The following is a 22,510-nucleotide window of genomic DNA, read 5'->3' as shown; positions in this document are numbered from 1 at the left end:
AACTGTTCACATTCAGGCCGGGACTTTGTTACACCTGGGAACAAAAATCAGCACATGAAGAAGATGGGAATATATTCACTACAGGAAAGGAACAGGCTGGGTTTTTGTTTTTGTTTTTAATTCATGTGAACTTAAAACAAGAAGAATCACTGTCATTTCCCGAACACCTGACGTTTTATAACTCTGCTTATGAAATACATCATTCTTTCCCAGCCAGCCCCAGAAAGGGAGCTGTTGATTGTATAGCAGGCTGGATCCCAGAGTAGGCCCTGGGGATTTGGGGGTTCTGTTTGTAGAGATCAGAAAGGCCAGTTTTCCAGTTTTCCCTCAGGAAATGGGACAGGGGAACGGCTGGGGGAAGTCAGCTTGGGGGAGCGGGAGAGTTGGTCAGAGCCCAGCCTGGGATGCCACCTTTAGCCCTGCCTGGCCTCTCAGCCGGGGGCCCTGGGCTGGGGGCACCGAGCAGAGAGCAGATAAAAGGCCTGCTCCGCTGAGTCCGCCCCAGTAAATGTGTGCGTTGTGTGCAAGCACAGTGAAAGCGCACACTGTCTCCGCGGTTCTGTGTGCCCCCTTGTCCACGCTCACAGCCGCCCAAGCAGGGGGGCTCTGGGTCGGGTTAGTTTTCTTGGCTGCACTTTGGTCTCTCCCGTTGCCACGAAGCTTCCAGGCCGTCCCTGGGCGTGGTCTCTGACACCCAGGCCCTCATTCTCCGGCGGGTTTCCTCACTGTACACCTCCGGAACGGGTTTTGTCCCTCCTGGACTGCCACTTCTGCCACCCCCTGTCTTTTGCCTCTCTCCGTTGCTGGGATTTCTTCCAGCAGAGTTCTTCTGCTCCGGTCTCTGATCTGGCCTCTGCCCTCTCCAGCTCCTCCCACTTTTCCCAGATGGCTCGTTCACTTTATTCACTCATTCATTGGGCAAACAGTGGTTGAGACCCGCTGTGTGCCAGACCGGGGCCTGTCCCCAGGAGGCGAGTGATGAACTGGAGGTGGTCCCAGCCTCAGGGGGACAAACTGGACCATTTCAGGGAACTGCAGTTGCCCCAGGCTGGGCGCCATCACAGAGCTGAGTTCAGGGCTCCCAGAGGAGCCTCGAGTCCTTCAACCCTGCCCAGGACCCCCGGGACCCAACGTGCCCTAGGAAGGGATGCAGTTTAGGAAACCTGGGCTGTCACTTAGCAACTGGCTCCACCCCTTTCCCTCCCTGAACCCTAGAGCTGGGCCGGAGGGAATGAATGGGGAAGATGGGCCCAGGCTGTAAAGAGGCCAGGTGGGGAGGCCCCAGCTGAGCAGAGCTGGGCTAGCACTTTCCTTTTGAAGGTTACCCAGGCTCTGAGGGTCATCCTGGGCTAAGTCTAACTATAAATACTGTGCTTCCTGAAGGGATTACCTGCGCTCTGCTTCCCCTGCCTGCTCCCTCCTTGGCTGGGCTGATCCTTTTCTGGGCCTGCTGTTCTCTTGAATCTCTTATCCCCTCTGCCAGGTGCCATACTTCAGCCACATCTCTCCAGCCCCCTGCAGCCCAGCTGTGACTGCCAGGGCGGAAGGGGAGGGGAGGACAGATTGGAGTCTGCATCCTGGTCAAAGGGCCATTGCAGCCCAGGCTGTTGGGATGGGGAGGCTCTTGTCCCTTCTTCTGCCTGAAGCCTCATCTCTCCCACCAGCCAGAGCAAGCCCAGGCTTGTCACATAATCAGTACTTCTGGGGAGAACATGGCTGGCCCCATCCCTGGAGCAGGGACCTGGGTATGCAGCTTGGTAACCGAGTGTGGAAATAGAGCTTGGGGATTGCCACAGGTATAAATAGGGCCGTCTCCTGGCTTGGGTGGACTGACTCTCCTGGGAAATCTCTGGTTCCCTTGGCTGGTCTCAGACTTGGTGTCACGTCCCAGTGACTCAGGTATGCCAGTCCCCGAGGCCACAATAAGGATCTCTTGGGGTCTGAGATCAACAAGCAAAGGGACTGCCTGACTTTTCCCTCACGGCAGCCCCTTCTCCCACTTCCCCTGCCTGCCCACTGCTGCTCTCAGCTGTGATTCCTCCACCATGCTCCCACACCGTTCACTGTGCATTTGTCAGTTCCATTTTCAACTCAGCAGACACTTGCTGAGAACCTGCACTGGGCCAGGGATATTCAGAGGGAAGCAGCCAGGCCCGCTGTCCTTCCGTGGGTTCTTGAGAATCCCCTCTTGTGTAGTTATTCTGAGTTAAGCAGTGTGAATCACACACATACGCACACATGCGCATAGATGCACTCCAGCTCTATGTAAATTGGAAAGGATCTTTAGTGTTCTCTCTCTCACTCTCCTTTCACCACCGCCCCTTGGGGGTGGTATTGCCAGACACCATTCCTTATCCAGGCCAAACCACAGCGTCCACCATCATTATCCTCCCCCAACCCAGACATCGTGCCCTCTCGCTCTCTTCCCCCTTTACCCTCTGAATCTGCTCTCAGCAGCAACTTTGGAGGTGATCCATTGAACTAGCTGATGTTAACATATGGATGAGCGGGCCATTTCCACTTTGTTTTGCTGTGCTCACAAGTGGCGTTCTTCAATCAGAACCGAGTACCTACTCCAGCCTAGCCCTGCAACTCTGGCTCAGTGGGTCTGAGGTGGGCCCTGGGAAGCTGCCTTTCTGTTTTTGTTTTTTGGGTTTTTTTTTTTTTTGGCTGCATTGGGTCTTTGTTGCTGCACGCAGGCTTTCTCTAGTTGCAGCAAGCGGCGGCTACTCTTTGTTGTGGTACACGGGCTTCTCACTGCGGTGGCATCTCTTGTTGCAGAGCACGGGCTCTAGGCGCATGGGCTTCAGTAGTTGTGGCACGCGGGCTCGGTAGTTGCGGCACACGGGCCCTAGAGCGTGCGGGCTTCAGTAGTTGCAGCGCGTGGGCTCAGTAGTTGTGGCTCGTGGGCTCTAGAGCACAGGCTCAGTAGTTGTGGCGCATGGGCTTAGTTGCTTCGCGGAACGTGGGATCTTCCTGGACCAGGGATCGAACCCATTTTCCCTGCATTGGCAGGCGGATCCTTAACCACTGCGCCACCAGGGAAGTCCGAAGCTGCCTTTTTAACCAGCACCTCAGCAGGTCCTAACACAAGTGGTATTTCAGGCAACCCTCAACACCCCAGCTTTTGCGTCTACTCAGAAACATACATACTCTGCTCAGTTCCCTTCCCACCACAATCATAGAGACCCATGATTGTCATGGGCGTTTTGTCCCTCCCCATACAGGTGTGTACTTTGATCTTTTATTTTGTTTTTAAATCTCTCTTTCGTCAACTTCACTGGGGATAAGGACCATTTCTGTTACTCTGTTTTTGACCTGGAGCTTATCTAGGACAGGTGGAGACATAAGTAGAGGCCACTAGATGCTGCTGCTGCTGTTGCTGCTGAAACCAACAGAGCCTGCCTGGCCCTGAACAGAGTCACCCAGAGCTGCCAGCAACTGAAATCCTAGAGGCTGTGGGCCTTGGGCTCTCAGTTCACCACCACCCTCAAACCCCACCTCTCAGCTCCCCAAACTCTTCCTCCTTTTCTGTGGCTGCTCCTCAGAACTTTATGTACCCTTTTTACTTGTCAGCAACTTTCATTATATTATTCTTATTACTAAAGTAATTAATGCTTATTGTTGGAAACTTGGAAAATAAAAGCAAAATAAAATCATTGGTAACTGTCAATCAGATATAACCACTGTTAACATTTTGGTGTAAATCCTTCCAGTCTTTTTAATATATATAATATTACATACGTGTTTTTTTTGTGTGTGTGTGGTATGCGGGCCTCTCACTGTTGTGGCCTCTCCCATTGTGGAGCACAGGCTCCGGACGCGCAGGCTCAGTGGCCATGGCTCACGGGCTCAGCCGCTCCGCGGCATGTGGGATCCTCCCGGGCCGGGGCACGAACCCGCGTCCCCTGCATCAGCAGGTGGACTCTCAACCACTGTGCCACCAGGGAAGCCCTACATACGTTTTTAGAAATGAAAACTGGAGCACAGTGCACTGGCTGTTCTCTAACCCTTTTTTTTCACTGTATAACGCACATTTCCCCGTGTTACTCAGCCTCCTTCTGCCCCATTACAGAATGGCTGCTAGGGATGCACAGATGTTAATGTAGCCTTTCTCCTGTGCGTTTAATTTATTTCTAGAAAACCGGGCTGAGCTAAATAGCTTTGTAGCTGAACTTTCCCCACACGCTTGTGATTATTTTCTTAGAATACTTTCTTAGAAACCAAATCGGTGAGCCAAAGGGATGCACACTTTTAAGTTTTTTGGTATCATAGCAAATACCCTCCAGAAAGTTTGTAGCAATTTGTACAGCATATAAAAGTGTTCACACCCCTTCCACTGCCCAATATTTTTTGACTCAACTAACTATAAAACATCATTTTCTTTTAAGTAAATGAAATTTAAAATACTCATCATCAATTTGCTTTTTTCAATGTTTGGAGTAAAAACTTCCTTTTCTGTTTTGTCTGTATTTGTGCCTAAAATTGTCAGCATCAGTGTGTAGGGATCTGGACATTTTGGCATGTCTCTTATGCATGCTTGCCTTGGGCCTGGGGAACTTTGCTGCATGTTTTTGTGCTGTGTTTGACTCACTGTGAAGGGAGCCAGCCCCTGGCCCGAGGTGCTGCGCCTGCCCCCTGCTGGCAAAGAAGTGCAGTGACAGCTGAGACAGCTGGGCTTCTGCTGCCCTTTTCTTACATCAACCCTCCCCCTTCCCACCCCCACCCCCACCCCATTCTAATATTTTCTCATATTTTCAGCCTGAAAGGACCAGCGTGCAGGGCGAAGAAATTTTAAGCCCTTGTGTCTTGGGTGATGGAGATGCAGTTAATACTTGGGGAGGCTCACCGGCATCGTGTCCATCCTGGGGTGAGAAGTGTGTCTCTGACAGCGCAGACAGGAAAGCATGCTGTTCTCCGTGTGGAGGGGAGGGGACTCTGAAGGCCAGGTATTCGAGCAAAGCATCCCTCAGGTACTGGGGGCCTCCTGAGGTGACAGCTTTGAAAGGTGACACCATGGGGCTGTGTTCATATTAAAGAGTGAGATGCATTCATACACAGTTACATGTCAGGTGTCCTGAGGTCACCAGTCCAGCAACCTTGATTGTCAGGGACAGAACCAAAACCTGACCATTTAAGTAAGGGGGTGGTGGGGCATCTGAGCAGGAACAACACATGTCCCGAAGCCTAGTCTCTTTCTTCTTTAGGAAGCCTCTTTCCTAGAGCCATATGCTCTCAATTTTGACAGTGCTGACAAAGCTTTCTCAACTCTCAGCAGATTAGGAGTGGCCCATTAGCTGGGCCTGACCTCTACCCAATAGGAGCTGCAGTTAGATGGAGACCAGTAAGAACTGACATCTGGCAAAGAGGAAGGAGAAAGGAAAACTTTAGAAAACAGCTCAAGAAGTTAAAAAGCCCTGACGTCTGGGTCCTTGAGTGGAGAGGCAGAAATGCTGCACCCCAGAGGTCCCGAGGGTGTCACTGCATAATGCCCGTGAGTCCTGATGGATCAAAGCTCTTGTCAGTGAGTCATCAATGCTAAAGGACCGAAGAGAAAGGGGGTCAGAAATCATGATGCAGAGCTACTTGATTGATCCAGGCAGAAACACCTCCAGGCCAAACCTTTTCAAAAAAGCACATGGACAATACTGTCATTTTCTGTGCTGCCTTCTGCCTCCTTTCTGTCGTTCATACTTAAACCTTTGAGCCATCTGGCTTTTTCTTCTTTTTCTTTCTTTTAATTTATTTTTGGCTGTGTTGGGTCTTCATTGCCGCGTGCGGGCTTTCTCTGGTTGCGGTGAACTGGGGCTGCGGGCTTCTCATTGCAGTGGCTTCTCTTGTTGCGGAGCACGGGCTCTAGGCACGTGGGCTTCAGGAGTTGCAGCACACGGGCTCAGTAGTTGTGGCTCGTGGACTCTAGAGCACAGGCTCAGTAGTTGTGGCGCACGGGCTTAGTTGCTCCGCAGCATGTGGGATCTTCCCGGACCAGGGCTCAAACCCATGTCCCCTGCATTGGCAGGCGGATTCTTAACCACTGCGCCACCACGGAAGTCCCGAGTCACCTGGCTTTGATTTTTGTGTCTGGCATGAGGTAGGACTCCTGTTGCATGTTTTTCTATATGGAGAACCTGTAGTCCCAACATCATTTATCAGTAGCCCATTATAAAGAAAAGTCTCTAGTGTTTCTCCTCTACTGGTCACACAGAATACTTCTGATGACAGTTATGTGGGTGTTTTTCCCATACCCTCTTCATATTGTGAAGGCTCTCCTTTCTTACACTCAGTTCTTTTGTAATCTGTGTCTGATGAATTCCATATCTGAAGTCTTTGTGAGTCTGATTCTATTGCCTGTTGTTTTTGCTGGCTCGGACTCATATTGCCTTGTTTCTTTGTATGCTGTGATTAAAAAACAGAAACAAAAACAAAAAAACTATGACCTTGTTATTTGTTTTTCTCGGAACTTCATCTCAGGAATTCTTTGAGGCCTGGTTTGAAGTTATTTTCCTACAAAGAGGATTTGCATTTCCTTCGGCTAACCTAGGAACACTTCAGATTAAATGTCTGGCTTGAGAGTTTTCTGTCTGCACTGGTAGCAGCAAACCCACAGGAGGGCCGTTTGTGGATTCAGTCTGACCTGAGGTGGAACTCTCACTCTGTCACTTACTGTGTGACCTCGGGCGAGTCATTTAATCTCTCTGCCTGTCCCATCATCTGTGAAGTAGTAATAATAACACCTACCACCTAAAGCCATTGGAAGGGTGAAATGGGATGATATATATATAAGTAAAGTGCTTACATGGTTTTCTTTCACACAGTTGGTAGACAGTGAATGTCCTTCTCTTCCCCTGAGGAGCCGCCACTCCTGCCCCAGCCCGTGGGGGCAGTCCTCAGCCTTAGTTCCGCATCTCACCCAGGACCTGAGTTATAGCAGGAGCCAAGTACTCTAGACCTCACTCCCGTGGCTCATTCTGCCTTCAGCTTTGAGGTGCCTGAGCTTCCGAAAGCCTTTGAGAGATGCTTCTTCCCTCAATCTTGACTGAGGTCTGGAGTTGTCTTGGAGCTGGGTAACAAGAATGATGACATTTAACAGAATTGTTTTCTTCTTCAGAGGCTGCAGGGATTTTTTGGTTAGTTGGTTATGGTTCTAAAAACATTCTTTGTAACTTTATAGTGGAACATTAATAACAAGACATTAAAAACGTTTATAATTTTTAGTCATGGGAATATACATGGACAGTAATATAAGTGTGAAATAACAGAAAGTTGTATATTGGCATGAAAACATTTTAAACCCTCTTTATAACAAGGAATATTTTTAAAATAAATTGTATGATACGAGCCCAACTCTACTGAGAAAAATGGGGGAAAGAAAGCTGGAAGGAAATATGTCTAAGTGTCAGCAGTAGTTACTTCTGAATGGTGGAATTCTTAAGTAAGTTTTCCCCAGTGGCAGCACGGTACAGACAGTGGTCAGAGGGTGGCCTTCTGAGTCCGGAAGCCTGGTATTAAATTGGTACCTGTGTGGCTTTAGACCAATGACGAGCTCTTTGGGTCTCAGTTTCCCCGTCTGCCGGGGCATTTTGAGGCTACAGTGCCAGCCTGTGATACGGCACAAGCTGGCTCCGTAAACCGTGGCAGTTATCTTTTTCAGATTAAAAATTGTTTACATTCTTTACAGATTTTAAAAGTACTGAACACGTCCTACTTTATTATCAAAGAAAGACAGTAAAATTAAGACTTCAACAGCAGCAGCAACAACAACAAAGGCAGTACATGCTGCGTCTGCTAACAGAAGTGGTTTACACCCCCAGGTTGGGTGTGTGCAGTTTCCAGACTCTTCCCTGACTCCAGGAAAGGGCACGGAGACCCGAACGTTCAGGAGCCACTGCAGTGAGGGCCAGGGAGGCAGGGCTGGGAGAGGGTGGACCACAGCTCTGGCTTTCTAGATGCTGAGCTTCTCCCTTCTGTCCTGCCCAGGACGCAACGAGCCCCTGAAGAAGGAGCGGCTGAAGTGGAAGAGCGACTACCCAATGACCGATGGGCAGCTGCGGAGCAAGAGGGATGAGTTCTGGGACACAGCGCCCGCCTTCGAGGGCCGCAAGGAGATCTGGGATGCCCTCAAGGCTGCCGCCTATGCAGCCGAGGCCAACGACCACGAGCTGGCTCAGGCCATCCTGGACGGAGCCAGCATCACCTTGCCACATGGTGAGCAGGCAGGGCGGGGGCTTTCCCCACCGGAGTGAGGGGGCCGTCAGGGTGGAGGAGAGCCAGTGGCCAGCCCCATGTCAGGAGCTCCCATCCAGGCTGGTGGGTGGCAGGTGTGGCTAGTCGCTTGTTCATTCAAGCAGCCCTCATGAACATGGTCCAGGAGTGGGACACCAAGAAAAATGAGACACAGTCCCCACTTGCCTAACGAGGGCGTGGAAAGACACCAGCAAACCTCAAGGCGGTGTGATGAGAGCAAGCTAAAGATTGCTCAGGGCCCTTTGAGATCCCAGCACATCTCAGGTAACAACCTTCTGTTGAGGATTATTATGTGCTGGGCACCGAGCTAGAAGCTTCTGCTGCATTATCTCATTTAATTTCATAATGGCCCCTGGGACTATGTAAAGCAGAGGGCAACAATGGAAACTCTATAGAGTCAGAGACTGGGTTTTAACCAAGTGTCTCTTTCCTAGCTATGTGACCGTGAGCTTCTTGAATTTAAAGCCTCAGTGACTAAACAATTATAAAGTGGTGATACCAGCCTCATAGGATGGCTGTTAGGATTCAACAAGATACACATAACATCATTTAGTCCAGTCCCAGCACTTAGCTGGTGCTCAAGATACAGTAAATATCAATATATTACTATATGTAACACATTGTACAAGTAAGAAGATTGAGGCCCGCTGGGTATAAGTCATGAACAGCAGGGCCTATGCTATTTCATTCATCCTTGTAACCCCAGCACCCAGCACATATGCTCAGGAAGGAGTTGTTGAATGAACAAATGAAAAGTTAAGTAATTTTCTAGGGTTGAATGAGCCAGTACCTGGTGGAGCCAGAATGTCAGCCCAGATCTTCCTGCCTCTACCTTGAGCTCCCACCAGCTGTCCCAGGAAGACCTGCCTGTAGGGTGGGTTTGAGGACTGTGGGATGACCATGACAGGTGTATCAGTCTGCTCAGGCTGCTATAGCAAAATACTGCAGACTGGGTAGCTTATTAAACAACAGAAATTTAGTTCTGGAGTCCGAGAAGCGCAAGATCAAGGTGGCAGCTGATTTGGTTTTTGGTGAGAGCTCTCTTCCTGGCTTGTAGATGGCCACCTGCTCTCTATGTCCTCATTGTGGGAGAAGAGAGAGAGCTTGAGCTTTCTGGTCTTCTTGTAAGGGCACTAACCCTTACTGGATCAGGGCCCCACCTATATGACCTCATTTAACCTTAATTACTCCCATATAGGCCCCTATCTCCAAATACAGTGACACTGTGGGGGTGGGGTTAGGGCTTCAATACATGAAATCGGTGGAGGGGACACAAGTTAATCCATATCAGTTGGTCCCCAAGCCGACTCTGACCACCCTGCCTTTCCCACAGGCACCCTCTGTGAATGCTACGATGAGCTGGGCAATCGCTACCAGCTGCCCATCTACTGCCTGTCGCCACCCGTGAACCTGCTTCTGGAGCACACTGAGGAGGAGAACCTGGAGCCCCCCGAGCCCACCCCCAGCGTGCGCCGAGAGTTCCCGCTGAAGGTACGCCTCTCCACGGGCAAGGACGTGAGGCTCAGCGCCAGCCTGCCTGACACGGTGGGGCAGCTCAAGAGGCAGCTGCACACCCAGGAGGGCATCGAGCCATCCTGGCAGCGATGGTTCTTCTCTGGAAAGCTGCTCACAGATCGCACGCGGCTCCAGGAAACCAAGATCCAGAAAGATTTTGTCATCCAGGTCATCATTAACCAGCCCCCGCCGCCCCAGGACTGAGGATCCCACGGACCCCTGGGCAGAGAGACCAGGGAAGGCCTCTGCAGGGCTGAGAGGCCTCCCGGCTGGAGCACTAGGCACCCCCACCCTGCCGCTGCCTTTGAGAGCCGTTCTTTTCTCCAGGGGAGCCTCCCGTGTATGGCTGCCGGGCGAGCCCTGAGGGGACCCTGCTTCCCAGGGACTCCGTGGGCCACCAGTGCCCAGCACCCAGGAAACAGTGTGCTGCCACACACAGGCCTTGCCAACCTTGTCAGAGAAAAGGCAAACCAGGGCCCTCCACCCTGCCTCTCCCCCGCGGCAGGTTCAAGCCACGAGGGCCAGCCCGGAGGCCCCTGGAGCCCAGATCTGTCATCTGGTGCTGCCGGCTGTGCTCACTCCGGTTTTCTGCTCAGGGTCTGAAGCAGCTGCTGTCTCCCTCCCTTGCCCCTACCCCCTGACTCTGCCCTGGGCCCAGTGCCAGCCCCCTAGAGGGGAGGGGACCACTCGTGAGCCCCGGGGGTGGGGAGCCTGAGGCCGGCCTCTGCCTCTCCCAGCCCCCAGCACAGCTGGCAGAGATGAGGTGGTGGCCGATGGCTGGGCTGTCATGGCAGAGGCCTGCACAGGGCCATCTCTTGGCTGTAACCCCGGCAGTGGGGGGTCTGCAGCCCGCTCACGGCCCCGCAGCAGGTCCCTGTGTGCAGACATGTCTGCATATTTATCAATAAAGCCTTTTGCTCCTTCCTTCTCTCTTGCCTGGCTTTGGCTTTGGGTTCTCCTGTAGCTCTCTGGAGCCCTGGAGCCAGTTCTGGGGCGGGAGCAGGTGGGTGCACGGCCTCCCCAGCTGCTCCGGGTAGAGCAGCTACTGCTCCGTGCTCTCCACCGCAGAGAGTACGGTGGAGCGAGCCGTGAACTGCCAGTATGCGGGCCTGTGTTCTCGTGGGTCCTCCGGAAAAGCCTCTTAACCTCCGAACCCGCGTTGCTTGTCTTTAAAGTGGAGGTGATGCCGCCTGCCCTGCCTCCCCTCTCAGCTGCTGGCAGGATTACATGGGATAACAGGTGTGAACTCGCTTTGAAAGCGAAGGCAGCACCTCAGGAAGGCGGCGTTAGTTACCTGCTGCTCTGCTCCTGCAGCACGAGGGTGCTGGCTTCAGACTCCAGCCCCCTGAGCCAGGCCCTCAGGACTGAGATGTGTGTGGACGTCCTGCAGATGCTGCGTGCACCCTTGGCGACGTGAAAGCAAAATCTCTGGTAAATTTTGATGATGAACCTGTGTCGGCTTGCCAGCAAGGGAACCAGAGGGAAGAAGGAGCCGGGTCTTGTGCTTCCTTAGGGGAAAATGTGCACGTAAGCAGAGAGGGGGACCTTAGATAAGGTGGTTCAGCTGAGGGCAGGCCACGTGAGTGTCACAGAACCACAGGGCTGTGGTGTCTGTGGTTCACTGGCAGGTTCAACCTGGGTCGTGGTGACCCAGGCCTCACTCCCACAGTTCCAGGTGCGGAACTGAGCAGTACAGGTCTGCTTCTTCTCCAGTTGATAGTATTTTTCTTTCTCAGTGAGCACCGGTCAGGTTGGCCTGACTGGGAAACCGGGGAGGGAAGGATGATCAGTCAGAGCTGGTGTCTTCGTCAGCAGGGCTTGGCGCTGCGTTCCAGCCCTTCCAGTGGCTCCTTGAAGCAAGACCGTGTAAGTCCCACAGAGGCCCCCTGCGACAGACTGATGGGTGAGGTCTGTCAGGGACAAGTGGACTTGCAGCCAAATGCTGCGGTGCTTCACTAGGGGGCGCTGTGGGACCCGAGAGGCAAGGCCTGCGCGAGCTGCGTGCAAAGAGGCAGGCGGCTGCCCTTACCTCCACCCACTGCCTGGCACTCCAGCCCAGATGAGGCAGAGTCTTGCCCCTTCCCAGAGCAGGCAGGGCCTTTTCACGGGACGGCCTGGGGATGCGGGATTATCTTGGGTCCCCACATTTGGCCTTTAGGCTCCCTCACTGGCACTGGCTGGGCAGGGTTTCCAGGCGTCCAGCAGGTGGCACCACCATCAGGGCTAAGGGCAGCCAGCGATCCTTTGTGCAGCGCGGCTGCCCGGCCCATCTGGGCCTCAGCGCTCAGGACAGAGGCTGGGCAGGCGCCTTCCTGCAGTCCTCGCTCTCGCTCCCAGGGCACTGGGCCCTGCGGCTCCAATAGGCCAGAGGTTGGGGGGTGGCAACTGTCCCTGCCGCCTCCTGCTCCTCGGGGCTGCCTGGGGTGAAGGTGACAGGTCGGGAGGCAGCTGGAGAATTGGGCCGGTGAGCTCATGGCAGAGGCGCCTAGCAGGGCGGGGGTGGGAGCCCTGGCATATAAAGCCCCTGGGGCCCCGGGGCCTGCAGGGGCGGGTTGCGCACGGTGCCATGGCGGGCTCCGAGGAGGTGCAGAGGGCCACGGCACTCATCGAGGAGCGGCTGGCACAGGAGGAGGAGAATGAGGTAGGGCGGGGTGTGGGGCCCAAGGGGGTGCTGAGGAGACCCAGCTCTGCTGTCAAGGGAAGGAAGAGCCTGGCTGCCGTACCTGGAAGGAAGGAGGACAGGTGTCCCCAGGGGCCCAGCTGGCTCTACTGCAGGGTGCTCCTGAGAGGGGGCTGCTGGCAGTGGGAGACGGAGGCTTCAGCCCCCAAATCTGAGAGACAGTGGAGTGGGCGAGCCAAGCTGGGTTCCTCGAGACCCTGTCCACCCACCTGGGCCTCGAGGAGACAGGCTGAGCTGCAAAGAGCAGGACAACTGGGATGCTGCCTGCAGATTGGGGCCCTGAGATCCCCCCAGCTGCCGGCTGGGAGGCTGGGACAGGAAAAACTCCAGTGTTTGGTCCCTGAGGAAGGATAAAGACGGAGAGCAGAGTGAGAAAGGGATGCTGGCCAAGGAAGCATGGGTTTTCTAGGACCACCAGCCACACCCGGGGAGGCGACTGAGCATGGGGCTCTGGGCAATTGTATTTTCTCTGGAATAAAGAAGTCGGGGAGGAGGGTGCGGGCTGGTTCTACTCTTCATTTTATGGAGATGAATACTTCACCTAGAGTCTACTCTTCCAAGATCCCAGTGCTGGGAGGAATGAGAGGCTCAGGAAGGTCAGCCTCTGCCTCCTCTTTACCAGCTCTGTGTTCATTTTAGCCGACATCTGCCAGGTGCACGGTCAACTAAGAAACAAGGCAGAGTGGAAAAGGGTGAAATAGAGGTGTAACTCAGAAGTGAAGGAGCACAAAGGGTGGGTGAGGCATGCCGACCGTGGGCCCTCGAGGACTTCTCTGTGGACAGGAGGGCATTTGAGCCAGGCCTTCAAGGATGGCCCTTGAAGGATGGAGGTCAGGAGTGGGGAGAGTATTCCAGGCTAAGGAAACAACAGGCGCCTGTCGTTGGGGTGAGCGGAAGCATGATTGTCGGGAGAAAGTCTGGCAGGAGGGGCTGAGGCTGGGAAGGGAGACAGGGCACAAACCAGACAGTGAGGACCACGTGAAAGATACTTACTCTGTGGGCAGTGGGGAGCCACTGCATGTTGTTGAGTGAGGCACAGTGGTACCACCTGACATGTTTGGGGAAGGCAGCTCTGACAGCCCTGAGAGGGACTTGGAGGGGGAAAGACTGGCCCTAACAGGAATGGGAGGGAGGAGATAAATCAGTGTAGATGTAGACTCCATTCAAAAAAGGAAGAGTGACTGAATGGAGGTGAGGAAGAGGGAAGGGTCAGGACTCTGGTGGAAGAAGAGATGAGGGCTAGGGAAGGGAGGGGAGGTTTGGCTGGGAAGGACCTGGACTGAGCCTGCTGAGTCCCCGCCGGCGCATCCCTGGATCTCCAGGAATGCCATTTCTCACTCCCCCAAGGGCATGTGCACCAGGGCCAGGCAGGGGAGTCATGTTGCTGGGCCATTTCTGGAATGCTGCCACTGGACACAGAGACCTTCAGTAAGGGGACACGGAGCAGTCTTCATCCATTCATTCATCCAACAAATATAGCGGCAGGGCTGTCAGGGCCCCAGGTGCCCACAGAGCCAGCCTCACCACTGGTGCCTCCTACATGCCAGGCACCGTGCTACGCATTGGACAGGCATTCTCTCATTTCCTCTGTGCAACCATCTATGAAGTAAGGTGGAAGTTTTGTTGGGTTGTGTTTCACCGACAAACACCCAATTCAATAAACATTTCTTGAGCACCTACTGTATGCCAACCTACAGAGACAAATCTGAAGCGAGGGGCTATGGTGTCTGGGTAAGGCGTGGGCAGGTGTTAGAGTCCCCAGTTGTTCCCACCAGGCCCCAGCCCAGCATCATTCTTAGAGGAGAACCGCTGTTCAGCCTGCACCCACTTCATGGGGTGGGTAGGGAAGGAGGGTCTTGGAGACCAGCCCAGGGGCTGAGGCTCTCTTGCAGGGGCCTTACTGGGCTAGGTCATCACTGAGGACTTGGAGGTGTGCAGAGCTGCTGAGCCCGCCTGCCACCATCCGTGAACTCATTCATTCATTTATTCTCCAAACATTTGCTGAGCACCTACTGTGTGCTAACTCTTGTCATCGGTGCTGGGGATGCCAAGATGATTAAGACCAAGCCCACTCTAGATGCTCCAGGAGCCCAGCCAGGGCTCCACATGCAGTAGTAGTAGCTGAAGCCCTAGGTGATCTTGTCCCTGGGTGAGGATGCAGCGTTTCAGGCGAGGCCGGCACTGGGGAGACCTCAAACCATGTAAGCCTGACATGGAAGGGAGGAGATGCCAGTGGGCAACAGAACATTCGAAATAAAGACCTGGAAAATCAGCCCTCAGCTGACACTTGAAGAGTATAACACCGGAGCTCGGTGTCGAACGACAAAGGCAGCTGAGAGCTCTGTAAGGGAGATCATTCCTCCCCAGCTGCCACCTGGACTCGGCACTCTCCAGCCTGGACGAATGTTTCCGGTACATGGGGACTTCAGAGATAGGGGCGCCAGCACTTAACAAGGAGTGTTTTCCTTTAGAAGAGAGGAAGCGGCCATGAGGAAGTAGTCCAGGCAGGTTGGAGCTACAAGTGGGGAGGAGACTTGGACAGAGTCTCCCCCATATTATTAAAACGAGAATAAGGTTAATACTTAGAGTTCACATCAAGCTGAGAGCTGGGGAGCTGCGGGTTCCACCCCTCAGGTTCCCTGAGAGCAACAGTTTCCATGCTCTAGGATTTCACGGATCAGTAAAATCTGAGGGAAAGAAGTTGGTAACTGACAGAGTTGCCAAATTTTTGTATTCTCAAGTAAGCCCACTAAAAAAAAAAAAAAACTATCATCTCATCTCAAGTATTTCATCAAAGTGAATTTTAAACACCAAAAAGAAAAAAAAAACCAAAACCTCAGTGCTTGAAAAAAGTGAGTATGTTTAATTTCATGAAAACTCATTCCAGTAGCCCTTAATCCTGTTTTGCTGGGGACACAGGGCAGTCAGTACACAGGTGTTTGAACTGGGGTTGGGGCCAGGGAGGCCGGCTCTGACCTGGGGCCTCCTGGACCAGACAGGAGTGGGGCAGATGACGGGCTGGGAGGTCACACAGGAGGAGGTCCTTGGGGTCCTTGAATTTGTTGTGGGCGAGGCTATCTGGCCCCCGAGGCACTGCAGGCAGTCCTGGAACCCATCCTGTCCTTGGCTCACCAGAAACTCCGAGGAACCACCACCCATCAGAAGTTGCCCATGGAGATGCTGGTGTTGGAAGATGAGAAGCACCACAGGCCTCAGAGTCCATCCTTACAAAAGGTTAAGGTAAGTGCTAGGAGAACCCAGTATCTGCGCGCTCAGGAGACAGACCAGGCAGTTACGGCCTTGCCCCTCCTGGTGCTCCTCCAGCAGCTCAGCACCCCTGGGAGATGTTAGCGATGCAGCATCTCGGCCCCATCTCATACTTGTAAAGGAGAGCAGAATATGCCACCCCCAAATATGCCACTTTGGCATACTGATTTTTTTTTTTTTTTTTTTTTGCGGTACGCGGGCCTCTCACTGTTGTGGCCTCTCCCGTTGCAGAGCACAGGCTCCGGACGCGCAGGCTCAGCAACCATGGCCCACGGGCCTAGCCGCTCTGCGGCATGTGGGATCTTCCCAGACGGGGGGCACGAACCCGTGTCCCCTGCATCGGCAGGCGGACTCTCAACCACTGTGCCACCAGGGAAGCCCCATACTGATTATTTTAAATTAAAGTTATCTGAGAAAAAGCCAGTGCAAGAAGGACACTCTGACCCTCCTTTGTTCCCCTGAAAGTAGCAAATAAATCTGCCATGGGAAGTTACCCTCGCTGTATCAGGAAAGTAGAAAGCTTCCTTATCACTAGATCTCAGGAATTCAGGGCTGAGAAGGCTATATAAACAAAACTTGTTTCTTCACTAATTAGTTCCTCCAAAAACAAACTCCTTTGTCTTTTCAATGTGGCACAAATGTATTATTTCTTTGTCTAAAATGTGTAAAAGCTGCCTGCTTTGGTCACTTCTTTGAGTCTCATATTTTTATGGACTACCATACGTCTGAAATTAAATTTGTTTTTCTCCTATTAATCAGTCTTACATCAATTTAATTATTAGACCAGCCAAAGAACTTAGAAGTGAAGAGGGGGGAAGTTTTCCTCCCCAGGCCTGCTAAGTCAGAATCTGCATGTGTACAAGATCCCAGGGGACTCATTTTGGAAGCGGCAGTCATGGGGCAGCCATACAACAGGGCATGATGCAGGTGTTAGTGGGCTGGGGGAGGCTGTGTGTGCTGACAGGAGACATCTGCACGCTGATAAGAGAAAAGCAGAGTTTCCAGACCACTGCGTGGAGGATGATCCCGTAGGATGCATGTCTGAAAGGGCATCAACAGAGCTATGATAGAAGTTCCTCTGGGAGAGAAGGGCTTTCTCTTCAGAGCTTTTATGTTTCTGTATTACTTTTATGGCCAGAGAGAGAGAGAGAGAGAGGCAGGGAGGGACGGAGGGAGGGAAAGAGAGAGAATTACGTGGAGATATGAGAATTCGTACCCTGTTCTGGAGGCCTGGGCTAAGAACTGCCCTTGAGATTTCCTCATCAACTCCCCACCCTATGTGGAGCCTTGAAGCTGGGCAGCTCCCAAGCAGCCCCCTGAAGCCCCCTGTGCATCTGTGTCTGTCTCATTGGCTTCACCTAGTCCTAGGCGGCAGAGCTAGACCTGGATTCTTTCTCCCTTGAGAGGCTCTCCCTGTCCTCCACCTCCAGCCTAGCTCAGAGGTCCCCAAGCCCCACATTCTGTGCCCCAGTGCGGGGCTTGATTGGCTATCCCCACGCAGGGTCAAGAGCGCGTGCGTAAAACATCCCTAGACCTGCGGAGGGAGATCATCGACGTGGGTGGGATCCAGAACCTCATCCAGCTGCGGAAAAAGCGCAAGCAGAAGAAGCGGGAAGCCCTGGCAGCCTCCCAGGAGCCGCCTCCAGAGCCGGAGGAGATCGTAAGGGTCCTGGGGAGGACACCTGTGTGGGCAGGGGGAGCCGAGGAAGGGGGAATGGCTCAGATCACAGCGGAGCGGCCCCCAGGGACTGCATTCACTCTCTCCAGACCGGCCCCGTGGACGCGGAGACATTCCTGAAAGCGGCGGTGGAGGGGCAAATGAAGGTCATTGAGAAGTTCCTGGCGGACGGGGGTTCCCCCGACACCTGCGATCAGGTGATGTTCCCATCGGGCCCTGCACCTGTGCCGGCCTCCCTTTCAGAGCTGATGCCCGCACCCCGCCCGCTTGTGCATTCTTTGAGAAGAGGCGTGGGTGTCCTTTGGGAGGGGGCCCCTCAGAAGATGTGGGATGCCCCCTTCCCCACACAGGAGTTTTTCTAAATCCTTAGACCCTTTCCAACTTGAACCACCTCCAGAGTAATAAACACCTGGATTCTTAGGGGAAAAAATGGAATGGAATCCAATACAGAGTCCAAGACCGGGAGATTTGGATTCAAATCCCACCTGTACCACTCCCTAGTTCTGTGACCTGTGGCTGGGCCCGTCACCTCTCTGTGCCTGTTTCCTTCTTCGTAAAACTGGCTCCTCCCCTCAGAGCATGTTATGGGGATCAAATAGAATATTAGTTCTTCAATACATATTTATCGAATGAAAACACTATTAAAGCACATGCTTGGATATGATATTTTGTGTTGCATTGTATATCATCATAATTTTAACAATTATTTTTATCTTATGGTTAAAATATATATATATATATATATATATATAAAACATGAGACATGCCAAATAAATTTTAAGTGCACAACTCAGTGGCATTAATTACACTTATAATGTTGTGCACCCATCCCCACGATTTTCAAAATATTTCCGTCACCCGTCATACTTCTTTTTGTTTTCCCTGAAACTGCCTCTTTCATACTTTGTAGGATGCTCTCTCGAGATCATATCCTGGGATTGAGCAAATTAATGGTCACCCCCTTCAGCCTGCATTATTGCAGGCTTAGACTACATGTCCTTTCCACTTTTTAGATTCCAGAGTTTTAATCCTCTTGGTCTATCTAAGCATCTCCTGCCTCTGTGTTGTGCTAGGAGCACAAAACCAAAAAGACCAGCGTTGACAGTAGCTGGGAGACTGATGCACAACTGGTTCATTAGAATATGGAAAGATATGCCCTCTGGCCTGAGTGTTTCAAGAGACCAAAGCAGAAAGCAGACTGAGTTGGACAGGAAGTTCATTCCCTCCTTGAATCAGTAATCAGGGTGCACCTGGCCCTGGGCAAGGCACTCAGGGGACATAGTCAAGTAAGACTCAGCTTGCCTTTGACTGTCTATCACAGTGGAGGGTTGTCTGGACCCCGGGACAGCTATGGCCTAGAGGTTTCAAGAAGTCGATGACACTTGAGCTGCATCTTCATGGAGTTACAAGAATTCATCAAGCACTCACAGGGAGTATGCGCAAAATGGGCATTTGGGCACAGGCAATAGCTTGTGTGTTTAGGGGGCAGTGAGAAGGTCAGAGTCCACAGTGCACAGGAGGCCTCCAAGGCTGGTCCAGATAGAGCATGAAGGAGCCGGCGGAACATGGAAGATATGGGGACCCGGCACAGGGGTCAGAATCGGGCTGGGATAAGGCCTGGGCTCAACTTGGGTGGGCGATGGGCTCAGGCCTGGGGCCAGAGTTTAGGCCCTGACAGTTTCTCTGGGGACAGTTCCACCGGACAGCACTGCACCGAGCTTCCCTGGAGGGCCACATGGAGATCCTGGAGAAGCTTCTAGAGAGTGGGGTCACTGTGGACTTCCAGGATCGGGTGAGCAAGAGGCCAGGTATTGGGTGAGGGGCAGGAGGTGGTCCAGCACTCATAGACTCCCTATCCCTGCAAACCTCCGACCTGGGACATAAACAAGCTGCCTCGGGGGCCAGGCTCCACCTCTAGTATGTTATATGACCTTGAGGGGGGGTGGGCATCTCCTCCCTGAGCCTCCTCTGTAAATCTGGCTTGGACGAGATGGAGCCCGAGGGTTCTTCGGCTCCACTGCATCCATTGCTCAGTCATTGGAGTGGCCCTATCCTTCCCTCGATATCTGCCTGCCCTCTTGGCTGGGGTCCTTTCCCCCAGGGCACTTTCTTCCCTGAAGCTCTGCAATTAGGCTCCACCCTTCCTTTCTAGCTGGACTGCACAGCCATGCATTGGGCCTGCCGTGGGGGCCACTTGGAGGTGGTGAAGCTTCTGCAAAGTCGGGGAGCAGACACCAACGTGAGGGATAAGGTGAGGCCATAATGCTCACAGATGTTGGGGTAGCAGGGCGGAGGGGTGGGGGGGAGAGAAGCAGAGGGTAGAAAAGCAGAAAGCAGGAGGGTAGTGAGCTAGTCTGGTTTCTGGAGTGGCTGCAGAGCCCAGGGATGGGTCCTTGCCATCAGCTGCAGCCCCTTGGAGACCACCATCTGGGAATGGGAGGAAGAGCAGAGGAGAGGGGAGGAGAAGAGATCCACTAGCTTGGCGGCTTTGGGACCACCCAGAGATGCAGGATTTGTTCACCCATGCCATCGTTCATCATCCTTCTATCTGTCTATCTATGCGTCCATCCATTCATTTATTCATCTGTTCACTTATTTATTCATCCACCATTTTTAATTCACTCAATCCTTTGTGTATAACCTTGAACAAGTGACAGCCTCTGAGCCTCTGTTGCTCATCTATAAAATGTCTTGCAGAGTTCTTGTATAGATTGGATGGGAAAATTTATGTAAATTAATTATTTATTCAGCATAAGGCTAATGTTTTGTAAGATTTTGCTGTGCTCATTACATAGTCATTTCTCAGTAAATGGCATCTACTATAATTATTTTAAAAGGGCAGAGGAGTGAGCAGTTGCTCACATCCGGGTGAGAGGGGAATCATAGAAGGCTTCCCCGAGGAGGTGGCATGTAATGCCTTAGAGCTGATCATCAGATAGGGTGATGGGAAATTACAGCGTTCCCTACCCCTCCTTGGGAGAAGGATTAGGCTAGAGTTAAGACGGCCGCCTCCCAGAGGCATCACAGTCCAGGTCCCTTCAGCCAGCATCTCCTGATTCCTCCCCACCAGCTGCTGAGCACCCCCCTGCATGTGGCAGTCCGGACGGGGCACGTGGAGATCGTGGAACACTTTCTATCCCTGGGCCTGGACATCAATGCCAAAGACAGAGTGAGTGTCTGGGTTCCTTCACGCCCAGCCCCACCACAGGGGGCTCCACATGCCCCCTGAGGGCTCCCACGTGCCCCCGTGGGCCATGCTGAGTGTCTCACTGGTTCTAGGAAGGGGACAGCGCCCTGCATGACGCCGTGAGGCTCAGTCGCTACAAAATCATCAAACTGCTGCTCCTGCACGGGGCTGACATGATGAGCAAGAACCTGGTAAAGCCACCCCTTCCCTGACTCAGTAAACAGGGTGCGCTGCCCTCCCGGGCCCTGTGCTGTGCTCGGAAGAAATACAGAGCGGAGCAGGACTCGGCCGGCCCGCCCTGGGGGCAGCGTCACAGTGGAGGGTTTCTCTGGGCCCCAGGAGATTGGCGGCCCACCCGGCTTCCCAACTCTCTCTATGCTTCTCTACATCCAGAAAATCTAAGTGGAGAAAACAGCCAGGAGGGACAGGAGGAGGATTTCCCAAAGGCCCCCAAGTAGACCACAGGCGGTCCTAATGTCCAGGCTCAGGGAGGCCAAAATCGTGGAGGGACAGAGCCGGAAGGAAGCTAAGCACTCAGTCAGCATGATTGTTCCTAGCACCCTGTGTTGGCTCCTGTGGCCCTCCGGTTCCTTTAGGAACCTGTGCCCCCCCGTCCAAGCTCTTCTTTGGGGCCCAGAGCAATCACAAAAGAGAGGAGAATTGGGTAAGGGGGGACCTTGACTCAAGAAAGGCTGGGGGGTGCAATATAAGGGTAGGGGATTAAGAGGTACAAACTGTTATGTATGATATAAGCTACAAGGATATATTGTACAACACGGAATATAGCCAATATTTTATAATAACTATAAGTGTAGTATAACCTTTAAAAATTATGAATCACTGTATTGTGCACCTGTAACTTATATAATATTGTACATCAACTATACTTCAATTTTTTTAAAAAAGCTAGCTATATGAAAGAAGAAAGAGAGGCTGAGGAGATAATGGGGAAGTTAGGAAGACAAGGGGAAGGTGGAAATGAGGGCTTCTCAGCCTCACACGTGTTGGGCGGGATAACTCTTTGTCGTGGGGGGGGCTGTCCGTGCATTATCAGATGTTTGGGCAGCATCCCTGGCCTCTACTCGAGATGCCAGTAGCATCCCCTCCTCCAGTGTCATAATCAAAAATGTCTCCCGACATTGCCAGTTGCTCCCAGTTGGGAACCACTGGCATAGATGAGGGTACCTCTTCGTACAGACTTCTGAACGGTGACTAGATATCCTCTTGTCTCCCCCAGGAAGGAAAGACCCCCACGGACCTGGTGCAGCTGTGGCAGGCTGACACCCGGCACGCTCTGGAGCACCCGGAGCCGGGGTCAGAGCAGAACGGGCTGGAGGGGTCTGCTGAGAGTGGGCGGGAGACCCCGCAGCCTGTGCCAGCCCAGTAAACGACTGTCCCAGCCCAGCCAGGCACCTGGCCTGTCCCCTGCGTACAGCCGGAGGGTCATAAGAATGGCCCCCAGAGCTGAGGACCGCATCATACCTCTGTACGCCCCGGGAGCCCCCACAAGCTACCGCAATTAAAACAAAAAGTCATTTTTGCTGTGTGTGATGTTCATTTCTATTTGTGCCTAAAACATTTAGGAATGAAGGAAGACTGGGGGCAAGGGTGGGCTCAGGCAAGAGGGGAACTTGGAGCCCTTCGGCCCCCCTGAGCCAGCCCTGCTGCTTTTCCTAACAAGGCCTCTTTTTGCTTCTTTCCTGCCACCCCACTTCCCAAGTCCCAAAGTGGATCAGCTTCCCAGGGCACTTGTCCTGGGGTCCCCTCCTGGTGACAGCCGTCCTGTGGGGCTGTGTGTGACCAGCACGGGCCTGTCACATGGCAGGCTTGGTGGGAGGAGCTTGGCAGGGGAGTGGGGCAGTGGCGGCAGATCACAGGTCTCATCCAGCCAGCCTCGCCTCCCACAGGGAAGGGCCGGCTCAGCCAATCGGCTCCGCCA

General features: G+C 53.0%; 2 protein-coding genes across 3 annotated transcripts in view; both read left to right on the top strand.

The window, feature by feature from the left end:
• The window catches only part of UBTD1 (ubiquitin domain containing 1), a 52,216-nt gene extending 41,552 nt beyond the window's left edge, over positions 1–10,664 (top strand). The window contains exons 1-3 of one of the 2 annotated variants that reach the window (XM_082854076.1): positions 4,858–4,973; positions 7,978–8,205; positions 9,578–10,664. In XM_082854076.1, coding sequence (XP_082710202.1) covers positions 8,031–8,205; positions 9,578–9,963 — 561 coding nt within the window. In that variant the 5' untranslated portion in view covers positions 4,858–4,973; positions 7,978–8,030 and the 3' untranslated portion in view covers positions 9,964–10,664. Of the gene's footprint in view, positions 1–4,857; positions 4,974–7,977; positions 8,206–9,577 lie in introns of those variants that run through there. The other variant, XM_082854075.1, reaches the window with a different exon arrangement.
• Positions 10,665–12,216: 1,552 nt separating this feature from the next.
• On the top strand, positions 12,217–21,958 carry ANKRD2 (ankyrin repeat domain 2; the record flags this gene model as incomplete). Its single annotated transcript, XM_082853831.1, is given in 10 exon segments — positions 12,217–12,309; positions 12,311–12,400; positions 15,575–15,679; positions 17,208–17,366; positions 17,474–17,581; positions 19,078–19,176; positions 19,537–19,635; positions 20,455–20,553; positions 20,664–20,762; positions 21,809–21,958. Coding segments are annotated over 10 exon segments (1,086 nt in total). The 5' UTR covers positions 12,217–12,231.
• Between the last annotated feature and the right edge of the window lie 552 nt (positions 21,959–22,510).

The sequence above is a fragment of the Leucopleurus acutus genome (assembly GCF_964270905.1).
Source record: "Leucopleurus acutus genome assembly, chromosome: 14".
Classification (NCBI taxonomy): Eukaryota; Metazoa; Chordata; class Mammalia; order Artiodactyla; family Delphinidae; genus Leucopleurus; species Leucopleurus acutus.
Note: the sequence above shows the minus strand (reverse complement) of the source record. Positions and strands in the feature narration are given on the sequence as shown.